General features: G+C 30.8%; 1 protein-coding gene across 1 annotated transcript; it reads left to right on the top strand.

Annotated features, from left to right (window-relative positions):
- The first annotated feature begins 9076 nt into the window (after positions 1-9076).
- On the top strand, positions 9077-11505 carry LOC142547713 (protein LATERAL ROOT PRIMORDIUM 1-like). Its single transcript, XM_075656129.1, is given in 3 exon segments — positions 9077-10223; positions 10225-10786; positions 10918-11505. Coding segments are annotated over 3 exon segments (1104 nt in total). The 5' UTR covers positions 9077-10025; the 3' UTR covers positions 11262-11505.
- The last annotated feature ends 1405 nt before the right edge of the window (positions 11506-12910 follow it).

The following is a 12910-nucleotide window of genomic DNA, read 5'->3' as shown; positions in this document are numbered from 1 at the left end:
ATAATCAATAAAAGAACTATGAAATAAAAATTGTTCCAAATTGAATTTAAGAAGAATAAATGGACTTCAAAATTAATTTAGATCCAGAGTAAAAGAATCATGTATCAATTAAGATATTTATAATAGTTTGTGTATCAATTTGTCGATTTATCAATTCGTATACCAATATATTTTTAAATAATAATAATAATAATAATAATAATCTATACTTTTATATAATAGTTGCATAAATCATAATAACTCTTTTGGTATGTCAAAATCACACATAAAAATTTATTCTCATTTTATCCCAAAATATAAACACATCTTCTTTAAGTTAAGATTCAAATTACTAAGTTATCACATTTTTTCCTCTAACCTCACTGTCCCTTTTTCATCTAACATCTTTTTAAAATTTCATCATTATTAATTCTTATTAAATTATCTGTATAATTTTTTAGTCAAAGAAACAAGAAAAATAATATTATAATTTCGCTTATTTTCAGACAATGCCCAGTTCGCTTAGTCATGAACTAATAATAACAAGGGTTGTAATTTTGGCATAAAATGGCTGTCATTTTTTACAAGTGCAATGTGGACGCAGCTGTGTTTAATGACAGGAAATCTTTGGAATTGGCATAGTTTTGAAGGGTGATAATGGAGAGTTTGTAGCGTGCAGGACTGTTCTCCAATACAACATGATTGCTACGTTATTGTATTGAAGGGATTGTTGTATCTTGGGGTAATTTGCAGCCAACACTCATTAGCAAACTTTGAGAAGTGAGAGCAAATAAAACCTTAAAGGAAAGTATTCCTAATACGCCTCAAACCCGAGTTTTTCCCTACACTACTTCTTTATTCCCTATTGCATATTGTTTTTCTCTATATTAACCAACATGTGTTATCTTGACCTGCATCATGTGGAGCTTGAAGTTGATGCTAAGGTTGTGAGTGATAATGTTCTGGAAAGCAGACCATATATCTCTGAATTTGGCAGCCTCATTCGATCATCCCATCAAATTCTACAACAAGAGCCGATGTTTTAGGTCAAGTCTATTCGGCGACAAGCAAATGCAGTTGCTCACGAGCTAGGTCGAGTAGCTCATTGTTATGCTAGTCCCAATTCTTGGCTTCGTCCCCGGATTTTATTATTCATGTTCTTCCAATATTCATTTCAATAAATTGATTTTTTTTAAAAAAAAAAACTAATAATAACAAGGGCATTAAGTATCCACAAAGGGATGATGGGCATAGGCTTCAGCCAAAGTTAAACTAGAAAACAAAAAGAATTAGAGAACTATCCAATATTTATATTATCAAATTCTGTAGGACCGAGTGCTTACCGCTTTACCAAAAGCTATAACTAGTGGTAATGGTGCAATTCAAATCTTTTAAACCGCACAGCAGCTCAAACACCACGGTTCGATCGCTCTACCAAGCAGGGACAATTATTGCACCCAACAATCTCCCTCCCAATAATTGCACTCATTGCAATCAATGGGAATCGAACCCGTGACCTTGGCTCTGATATCAATTGTAGGACGCTATAGCTAGTGGTAATGGTGCAACTCAAATCTTTTAAACCGCACAGCAGCTCAAGCACCACGGTTCGATCGCTCTACCAAGCAGGGACAATTATTGCACCCAACAAATTCATTAAATGAGGCCCAGCCTATATTTCTCTCAGCCGTCCATAGAAATTTTGGAGAACAATATATAAGTAGGGATGACAATGGGCCTTCTAATCATGTATATTACATATTTTCATGTACCTAGATTTTTAATATAATTAATTTTTGCAAAAAATATTTACCTCATTAATTTTGATTAATAAAGTATAATTATTTTTAGAATTTACAAAAGTGAATTTTTATAATAATGTTTATCGAATGAAAACATGAGTATTTTTATCCGCATATTAAATTGACCAAAAGTAATTATTATGAGAGATTGATGTATTATTATACATATATATTATTGATATTAATCTACTACCCCTTCCCTTTCCTTTGTATTATTAATTATAATAATTATCAAATTATTCTTAAAAACTAACCACCCTTTATGAATATATTTTAAATAATATTGACATACATTAATTTTGTTTTTAAAGAAAGATAAAGATATTATTAACGATGCAAAATACTAAAAATTACAATTTGTTGTATATATAAGGGGATTAAATCCCATAACTCAAAATACTAAACAACGTTGTGCAAAAATTATTAATAAATTTTAGTGCAAAAAATAATAAATAAAATACAAATAAAAATTCTTTTTAATTTTATAGTTAATTTAAAGTTGTTTTTATGACATAAAACTGAAATACTTATTTATTTGAGTTTGAATTGATTTCATATTCAAACATTTAACACATACTTTCGCAAAAATTTTGTCTTGAATGAAACTTTCAATAAACAGATATAAAAAAATTAATACTAATATAATTATAATTAACTAAAGCATTAACATTCTTTCATCATTTTAATTGTTATAATGTTACCAATGTGGTTGTCTTTAGTCACGTAAATTATTATGAAAACAAGTCAAAAAAACTTTTAATTGATCGTCAAATCTAGCTCATTTTTATATAAAAAAACAAAAAAAAAAAGACAAAAACACAAAACTGATTACTAAATATTTGAGTTAAAATTTTTTTAAACAATTAAGCTAAATTCAGTTACAAAATAAAGCTAAATGTCCATTATTTTTTGATACAGCTAAATGTACATTTTAAGTAATTCTTTTACAAAAATTATAAATAATGAAGACAATATTTGGAGGAATTAAAAATGAATTTGGACTTGGAATTGGATTTTAAATCCACATATTTGGAATTTTATTTTGGTGCTTGGAAAATGTTATTTGAAACTGGATTAGATAGTTAAAATTATGATATTTTATGATTTTGTTTAACTTATTTTTAAAAATCCCTTCTTAAGTAATAAAATTCAATACTCGCATATAATTTAAATATCATATACAAGAAAAATTTAGAGGCATAAGAAAAAATTAGGTAATTTTTAGTTATGAAAAGTCCATCAAAAGAAAATTGAGATAAAATTGCCAAGTTTTAATTAATTATCTTTTTAGTATTAAAAAATAATCCAGGTCCAGAAGAAAAATAAAAATATGTACGTAATTTTTAAAATACATGGATAATTTTTAATTGATTCCAAAATTTTTGAAACCATATTATATAAGTTTTGAAAAGCATATTTGTCCATATAACTCAAATATCTTGAAATCTTTTTTATTTTTTGCTAGGATTTAACTTAGTTATATCAAATCTCATCAAATTTCAACAAATATCAATTGTAGATTTGTTTTTTTTTTTTTCCTATGTTTTATTGTTTAGTTTTAAATTTCTCAAACCATCTAATGATTTTTCTCAAATTATGTAATTTAATGTTTCAGATAATCCACTTTCAACTTCTCAAAACTAGCTGATACAAAAATTAGTTATTACAAAATAATTATAAATATTAAATTAATTTTTGATTGTGGAATCATAAAAAAGGTTGTAGGAGATGTTTATAAAAATTAATTTTTATACTAAATATGAATAGTGTCGATATATCTCACGAATAAATACCTAATCTTTTTTTCCATGATAAACTAAGTTATGGAAAAATATTTCTAAACTCCGACCTAATATAGACAAATTAGTATCAAGCTGATTTTTTAAAAAAATCCCAAGATAGCCTCTTATTTTCGCATTACAGAATAATTTTATTTTTTAAAAAATCTTGTTAAAAATCAATTATGAAAATCTTAATAATTTTAATTTCAAAAAATTTAATGTGTAATTTTTTTTTACAAACAATTTTGGACAAAAATATATATACAAAAACACACACGTATATATAACAGCACAGTGTGTTGTCTGACGAGTGGAGAGATCGGGGACAAAAAGTACGGCGGAGGAAATCCGGGCAATTGGGCGGTGGCCACCCCCCACTATCTCCATAGAGCGCTGGGCTCGAGGCCTCGTGAATCAAGCCACCATTATCATTATAGCCCCCAGCTTTTAGTTCTAGGCTAGATCTGCGCTGTCCCTAGCTATTTTTTTTGTTCCACGCGCACCACCCTACAAGTGCAACTTCACGCGCATATTAATTAATTCTTTTTTGCAATATTTTGATATATTCGATATTTCATTCTCAAAATATTCATCGAATAAGTTATAGAGAGATCTTATGAAAAAAATAATATGATTTTTTTATAATAATTAATCGACTCTTGGTATAATATATCTCAAAATTAAAGTCGAACTAACCTAAAATTAGACGTTTCCTCCTCTTATTTTAAAAATATATTATTATTTATGATAAATATAAATCAGATTAACTCGTTTAATTAGTGTTACTATCTAACAAATGATTTAATTTGTTTATTAAATATTTTTTAAAGTTTTTTATTTATGTTTGATTAGCGAGATAATGGTATGAGAAAAATGTTGTGATTAAACATTTTGTGCAATTGAATGCATATTTTGTTTTTATTCCAAAACGAAAAAATAATTATTGTAGTGTTCCATTATGTTTTAAGTTTAAAATAATAATAATAAATAGAAAATGGTTTTTTTTATAATATTATATTATGTAAAATAAAGATTGGTCATAATTATTTTTAAACTCAGAAAATTACACAATTAGTTTAAAATATACTACGATAATGAACTATTATACAAAAATTATTAAAATTTTATTTAAGAAGTTGACCTAACATGGATTGTGCAAAATATTTTTATATAAAAAAAAACAATTATGCTTTGGTGAGAGAATTAATAAATCTCACAAAAATAACAATATCGTTTCGAAAATTGGTAAAATTCGTCACACATGCGTCTCAATATGTTTCTTCTTTTTGTTTAACCTAGTTATTTAGGTTTCACTCGACTAATCTTGGGAGACGGCGGTTTTACCTTTGATATATATTATGGATACGATCATAACTTATACACACTTGAATCTAACTCACGTTTTACATTTACTTCTTATCTTAGCCGAGATTTGAACTCGTGACCCTCGTATTATCTTCCAAATGTTCCACCGATATGTTATGTCCGTCAACTTATGAAGTCACATCACATATTTTTCCTGTATATTAATGCAAATAATACTTTTTTATAAACTTAATCAATTTAGAGATTAATTTAAAGTTGATGACGTAAATAAAATGTCAAAAAAGCGTAAAACGAATGGAAACTAATTCTAATAACGTCATAAGAATAATTTAGTATTTACATATATTGCATTATTAGCTTTTGTAAGAAATTACAACATGTGAAGAAGTGGCGCGATGAAGCCCCGGCTTCCTCTTTCGTTGGTTTTCTTGGCCTACAATGGTCAAGGAAGAAGCATGCGGATGTTCCCGAGTTCTCGCATGAAGACTCTCTGAGCGAGAAAATAAATTTTTTTATTGTTATTTTTATATAAAATGAAATTAAATTTTAAAAAGAATACTGCTCCCATCCTTTTTAAAAAAATAAAAATTAATATATACGAAAATTAAGAAATCATAAAAAATCGAAAAATTGAAAAAAAAAGAACTGTTTTTTTTTTTAAATTATTATGTGTAAGATTGTAAATTATGTGAACATGCCCTGAGAAAATATGTCAAATAATGCATGATACAAAAATGATAAATCAATATATAAATAAGATAACGATTTACAACTCTAATCTTTTATAGACTTTAGTCAAACGTCAGAAGAAATAAAGTTGTGTAGTGTAATCAACTAAAGTCACGTCATCTGCTTTAAAAATGTCCAACTAAAAAACCTTACACTAGTGATATAAATTGAAGATGATTATTTTTTGACATATATTTAACATTTTTTCTGTGTTTTGTCCGATGTTCTAAAATGCAGTGAACGATAGTTAGACGGCCACCCACCCCACACAGTCGTGCGCTTAGGTAATTTTAATTTTTTTAACATAAATATCTGTTTTTTTCTTGTTTATCTCCAATAATTTTTTATATCAAATTTTAACTCAAAATCAATGACATATCATCAATTTTTATACAATAAAAATCGATCGAAAAATATGTCAAACATTAATCTTTTCTAAAAAAATTAAAAAATAAAAAAGTAGCCGTCTAGAAAGATCTAAAAATCAAAGCGTCGGGCGATCGTCCAACGTCTAAACACCGTCCAAACGGTCTTAGGCGACGACTCTTAGAAGTTTGCTTTTGCTCATTTGTTATACAACATATACCTAATCATAACGTTGATATGTTTATCGAGGGAAAGTAATATTAACGTCAAATATAGCATGCATTGGCATATAAAACCTATTGAATAAATTATACGATACCTAGTAATAATATCATGAACTTATATATTTTAACAGGTAAGGTATTATGAATTTTATTAAATTAATTGTACGAATGTCATATAAATAGATTATTTATCAATATAATGCCCCCGTTAAGAATTTTTAAAAGGCTCGTAACAAGTTTTATGTGTTTGAGTAAGCCAAATCGTTATGAGCCTTTAAAAAACAACGAATAAACTAATACTAAACATATATCAACGGAAAAAATATTAAAATACTGAGTTTGAGTTTCATATTTTAAGCAACCCAACCTTCTATCAAATATGTTGGGTGAAATAATTGTTTTTGCTTGGTAGAACGATCGAACCGTGTTTCATGAGCTGCTGTGCGATTTAAAATATTTGAGTTGCACCATTACCACTAGCTATAGCTTTTGGTAAAACGGTAAGCACTCGGTCCTATAATTGATATCAGAGTCAAGGTCACATGTTCGATTTCCATTGATTTCAAAAAGTTCAATTATTGGGAGGGAGAATGTTGGGTGCAATAATTGTTCCTGTTTGGTAGAGCGATCGAACCGTGGTGCATGAGCTACTGTGCGGTTTAAAAGATTTGAGTTGCACCATTACCACTAATTATAGCTTTTGGTAAAACGGTCAGCATTCGATCCTACAAAATAATTTAATACTTAACATATTTATTGATATATTTATATTCTATTAGTTTCTTTTCATTTCAAACTAAATTAATTATATACTATTCAAAAATTTTAATCATAAGTTATTCTAGGCCAACTCTCTCCTATATTTTATGCTCTTTAGGACATCTCCAGTACTAAAACACCATCTTGGTGCAGTCCATTGTTCTCCAACGGAGGGCTACGCTATTTTAGCATAGCGCAGCCTCCTTCCTCTGCGCCAAATTTGTTTTTTGTTTTTATTTATAAATGACAAATAGTTAAATATTTTTTTTGATGTAAGATTTAAATTAAATAAGTTGGAGATGAATGTTGTATTTGATGCAGAAATCGCACTATTTTAATGTAAAATTTGTACCAAAATAAATTTTGTGATTGAAGATGGTCTTGTTCTCGTGGCTAGTTCGATATTCAACGGAAGAGCCAAACTTATCGATTTTGTCAAGATTGAACTAACATCTATTGAAAAATCTCTTCTGTTGGGCCAGGTGGATTTCTTTCTGGGGAAAGGAAGAAAAGTAACGGATGAAATGATAATTAGCTCTATAAAAAATAAAGCTAAGAAAGATACACATAAATATATATATATATATATATAAAGATTTATATACTTATATATATGTGTGAATTTTACATAAAAAAAAATGTATATTCAATAATTCATAGTATTATACTATGAATTCTTCTAGGTCGTACCGGTTTGTGGCAAGACGAGTGGGATTTTGGGACATCATTATTTCATTAATGCCTTTTCAAGCAGTGCAATAATGTTGTACGAGAATACGATTATAAAATGAACAAATTAATTGCAGTCCGGTAATTAAATATTCATATATTTTTTGAAAATATATTTGAGCCATAATAACTGTAGCATTGTTTTCGAAAATAACTTTTTTTAAAAAAAAAACATTATATAAATTATTATATTTTCATTTGCTCTCTCTAAAATTTAGGCCTCTCATCTTAAGTATTAATTCAGTTAATATTTTATAGATTTCTATATATGCATTTTTTTCTCAATATATTTGAATAAAAAATTTGGTTTTATTGTTATATCTATACTATATAATTATGCATCAATTTCTTAGGGTAGTGCCTTGATCATTTTATTGGATGGACAAAAATATCATTTCTTTCATATAATAAATTTATTGTCCACTTGTAACTATTATCTTTCACATTTGATTTTAATTTACAAATGAATGTAACAAAATTATTTATGCACGAGAATTTTCACGGGCATGAATTACTGGTATATTTTTATGATAAACATTGTTAATTATGCGAAAGTTGAAGATCAGAGAAACTACTCCATTATGTTGTTTGATTTCTCAAATTTTTTTACTCGTGTTTTTTTTTATTTATTACAATTAGAGAAAAATATAATTTTTATCTTGTGATTTTTTATGTTTATAATCAAACAAAACCACATAATCTCCCACATCTTTTCATATTCTCCACTATTTAATTTAATCTTATTTTTCCAAAACATCCTTTACTTTACTTCCATTAATTCTCCCAATTTACTGAATTTTAATTTATCATTATGATTAAATAAATTAGTTGCAAGCTGAAAATCACTAGTATATTTAATGATCTCATAGTAACTAATATGAAAAAAAAAATTATAATTTTAGTTCCAGAATTTGTAGATATTTTATTTAGTGGTTTCATTATCAATCAATATATGGTTTTAGAGTCCACTATTTTGCGTTTTATTTTTATTTTAGTTCATTTTATTAAAGTGCTAACCAGACACAAAAAATTATGACGTGTCGACGAAAATAATGACATGTAATTGTTGTCATGGTGATATATATTGTTGATGTGTTTAATGTTGACATTAACAGTTCGATAAAAAGAGTAAAATCGAGAAAATAAATAAGTTGAATCATAATAACATGGATTAATCGATAACAATACAAGATATGAAAAAAAAGAAAGTCTTAGGATCATAAATTTAACTTTCCCCAGGATGTTAGTCTCCTATGGAAATTTTCGTATAAGTGCATTTCGAATTTTTTATTACTACCACCTATCTTCTTATAAAGTTGAATTTTGCAAACTATTGAGCTTCTATTATTTTATACATAGTTTGGAAAAAAAAAATAAGAGAGAATATAGTGGAGACTAGATAGAAAAAAGGAGTGGAGTTTGGCATGTGACTTTAGGGCTTCACAAAACCTACAAAACAGAGAATTTCTTGCCTTTCTTCACTTTTACTTTGTTTAATATTCTCTCTCCAATAATCACATCCTATAATCTATGCGAGCGAGAGGCAGACAAGAACCCACCTCATTCATTCAGCAAACCAACATGGATTCTTGATAATTGGTCGGCACCAACACCACTTTCATGTCGTACTTGTCTTGTGGGGGGGTGTCCTCCACTTCTTCTTCTCCACCTCCCCCAGTGTTGGATTTAATTCTCAATTAATATGCTTCTTGAATTCTGTCTTTATATCTATTGTTGGGTCATGACCAGTATTGGCATAGGAAGCTCACAAGTCCCTCTCCGGGAGAAACTTTTTTCATGAATAAAGCCAAGGGGACAGTATCAGTAAGTAGCAGTGATATATGGTGTGGAAGCTCTAGCAGAAAGGAAGAAGAAGACCCCATCAGCACTTGTAATTGCGTGTATCTATACTTTGTGTTTTTTATTTTATTTTCATCTCTGTCTCACAAATCTTCTCCTGCTCTGAAGAATTTCGGTGACCCCACATTTTTTTTTTTAAAAAAATACATAATAACTACTGCTTCTTAGATTCTTAAAGATTTGGAAAAAATGAGAGGATATCTAGCCCTTGATAGAGACAGATATACGTGATTATTTTTTTTTTTAAAATTTGTAGTGATTATTGAGGAATTGTTTAAAGAATTTCGAAGAAATTAGCAGTTGTGGCTACTACTCGGAGGTTAACTTCAGATTCTGGCGCGTTTGCTGATTGGGTGGCTTCTTCTTCATCAGCAGCCGGGGATCTCTCGTTAGGCTTTAATGCAGGATCGGCCGGCGCCGTTGCTCCCGATGGGAACACCACGAATAATAATGGAGCTGCTGCTGGGGGCATGTGGTCTTCAGTGGCTTCCACTAGGCACATAAACTGCGGCCTACCACCGGAATTTTTCTTTGTTGCTCCGGCGTCTTCTTTCCAGAATCACCACCCAGATGCTTCCGCCGCCGCTGCAGCCACTACAATTAACTTCGACCCTTATCCATTTAGCGCCTCCAGTGCTATAGGCGTTGGAGTTGGTGTGGGCGTGATTCCCCCTCCTCACTGCTACTCCATGTCTAGCGCAGCAAAATATTGGCAGCGATGGTTCGGCGAATGACGACGTGTTAAACATTGCCCGCAGCCGTAGCAGCGGCGGGATGCAATTGTGGCAACATCAGCAGAGCCAGAACTCTTCCGCATATAGCTCGAAGAAACCCTTGATTCTTGATCATACAAGTTTGCTTCAAAGTGGAACTGGCGGAATCGCCGCCTCTGGAATTGGAGGGTCGTCGTCTTCCTTGGGAACCACAACTTGTCAAGACTGTGGAAACCAGGCCAAAAAAGACTGTATCCACAGGAGATGTAGAACTTGTTGTAAAAGTAGAGGCTATGATTGTGTCACACACGTAAGAAGCACCTGGGTTTCTGCTTCCCGCCGCCGCGAGCGGCAGATCGCTAGAGAAAACATCCCCGCAGCCGGATCTTCGCAATCGACTTCCGGTACCAAGAAACCTAGGCTATGCGGCACTTCTCAAACCACCACCACTGCTTCCCATACTTCAACTTCTAACACCACTCCACCAAGAAGCTTCGATACCAGTTCTAGCCACCAAGGTCCGATCTTTAAACGATTCTTAGTTGATTTTTATAATTTGCATTCCCTTTATTTCATGCAACAAATTAATTTTCCTCGACAAAAAACAAAGATTTATACTAAATTGTCTCATAATTAATGGGACCTTTAGATGCATCTTTTAGAGATTCATTACCGGGCCAAGTGCATGCTCCCGCGGTTTTCAAGTGTGTAAGAGTAACTTCCCTCGATGACGGAGAAGACGAGTATGCATATCAAGCCGTTGTAAAAATAGAAGGCCATGTTTTCAAAGGCTTCCTCTACGACCAAGGGATAGAAGGAAGAGATGGATCATTTCCCAACATATCTGAATTACATCTAGGGGGAGGCGGAGGCAGTATCGCCGGAAGAGGCGGCGCTTCCTCTACACAAACGGTTCTTCGTCCAACGGACAATCTCACATCCCCCGGTGGTGGCTTTCTTGGAGGAACTAGTTATGGTAACCCGATGAATTAATATTTTTATTTTTTAATATCAGGGTTTAATGAGAAAACCTGAAAAGATTACTGGAACTATATCATACATTGTCACCGTTGGGGGAATCGGTTCTTGATAATTCCGTGCATCCCTGGTTTCGCCATAGGTTTCAGGTCTTTCCTCTAGCTAGCTAGTAATCCAGCCCTAAAATATTCATGGCTCTGTTGTATCATATAATTGCCAAAAAAGATTACTCCATGGTAATAATCATTAAATCTCTATATTTTTTTCCTCCGTTTGCATGCCGTGGCATTCCATCTTTGTCGTTTGAACTGTGAACTTTCATAATCTGAGTCCTATCAGTTGAATGAAATAAAATATCATCTCGATTTTTACTATAATTTTGTTTTTTTTATATAATTCGGTCGACAACATCATCTATTTCATCAAATAATTCCCTTACCTTTATATCAGTTCAATTTCTGCTAGCTAGCTAGAAACTGTTTTTTGGCCTTACAACATTTCATGAAAATCTTCATGCTTAGTGGTTAATGGGGACGGACGGTAGATTCGTTGGCAACATGTCTACGTTTGTTCAAATCCAGCTCGGCCCAATAATTCACTAATCTACCATAAGCTAGGTAATAACCCACCTCGTCCTTCAGAAATGAATACCGCATAAGAAGCTAAAAAAGAAGAAAATTTTTAGTGTAAGCTTGAGTTTAGGTGATCGGGTGTGCTCGAATAGAAAGATTTGATTTGGTTAGTTGTACATTTTCCCAGGAAACAACATGCTACCAAGATATATCTAGGTCACTCGTCCCATAATTTCCCGAAAAGACGTTCTATCAAATTATGCCCTCTTTCTTTCTACTTGTATTTGATCTTCATAAAAATGGGATCAGGCTCTAGAACCTTTTCAATATGAGTTTCCTGATCTGCGACAGAAGACGAGTAAATTAATGTTTTGGTATTTTGATCAAACTGCAGCCAATATTATTTAGTGCTGCATCTTAGTGATTTTAAGAACTTGTCAGAACTTACTAATACTTGTTAGTTCACCCGATAAATGTTCCAAGTCCGTCACGCCTCTTCCCCATGTTTTCTTATATGTCAAATGTTTAATATGCACGCCCAACATAAAACTTTATGTTAAACTATATGATATTATTTTTTAATAAAAGTTTAGTGTTTTATATATATAATTTTAAATGAGAGGATCAATTCAATGAAGAAAACGTGTGCCATGACAAAAATAGAAAATAGAGAAATTGTCCCTATAAACAAATGTCAGAATATTTGGGTTAGAATAAATATCAGAGAAGGAAAAATAATTGTTTTCTTCCATGTAAAAAATGACATCAATTAAAAATGTCAGGATAATTAATCTAATATGTTTCTTTATTTTACACATTATTAATTTTTTACAATTGTCATTATTAAGTATTTGTAACAACATTTAATTAAAAGTGTCTATATAAAAGTGTCACAATAGCCATTTATTGTTGTAGTGTTGTGAAAGTAAATATATATATATATACACACACGTTCATACATACGTGAGCTCGTGCGTTTCTCCAAGTATATATCGTGGACATTTATGCGAACATTGAAGTAGCGTTATCTATATTTAATTAATAGGTGCTCGGCATTTCAAAGTGTCTGCATTCATGTACACTCTGGATCCA

Source organism: Primulina tabacum, chromosome 1, assembly GCF_025594145.1.
Source record: "Primulina tabacum isolate GXHZ01 chromosome 1, ASM2559414v2, whole genome shotgun sequence".
NCBI classification, from domain to species: Eukaryota; Viridiplantae; Streptophyta; class Magnoliopsida; order Lamiales; family Gesneriaceae; genus Primulina; species Primulina tabacum.
The sequence above is the reverse complement of the archived record's forward strand: the minus strand, read 5'-3'. Positions and strand labels throughout refer to the sequence as shown.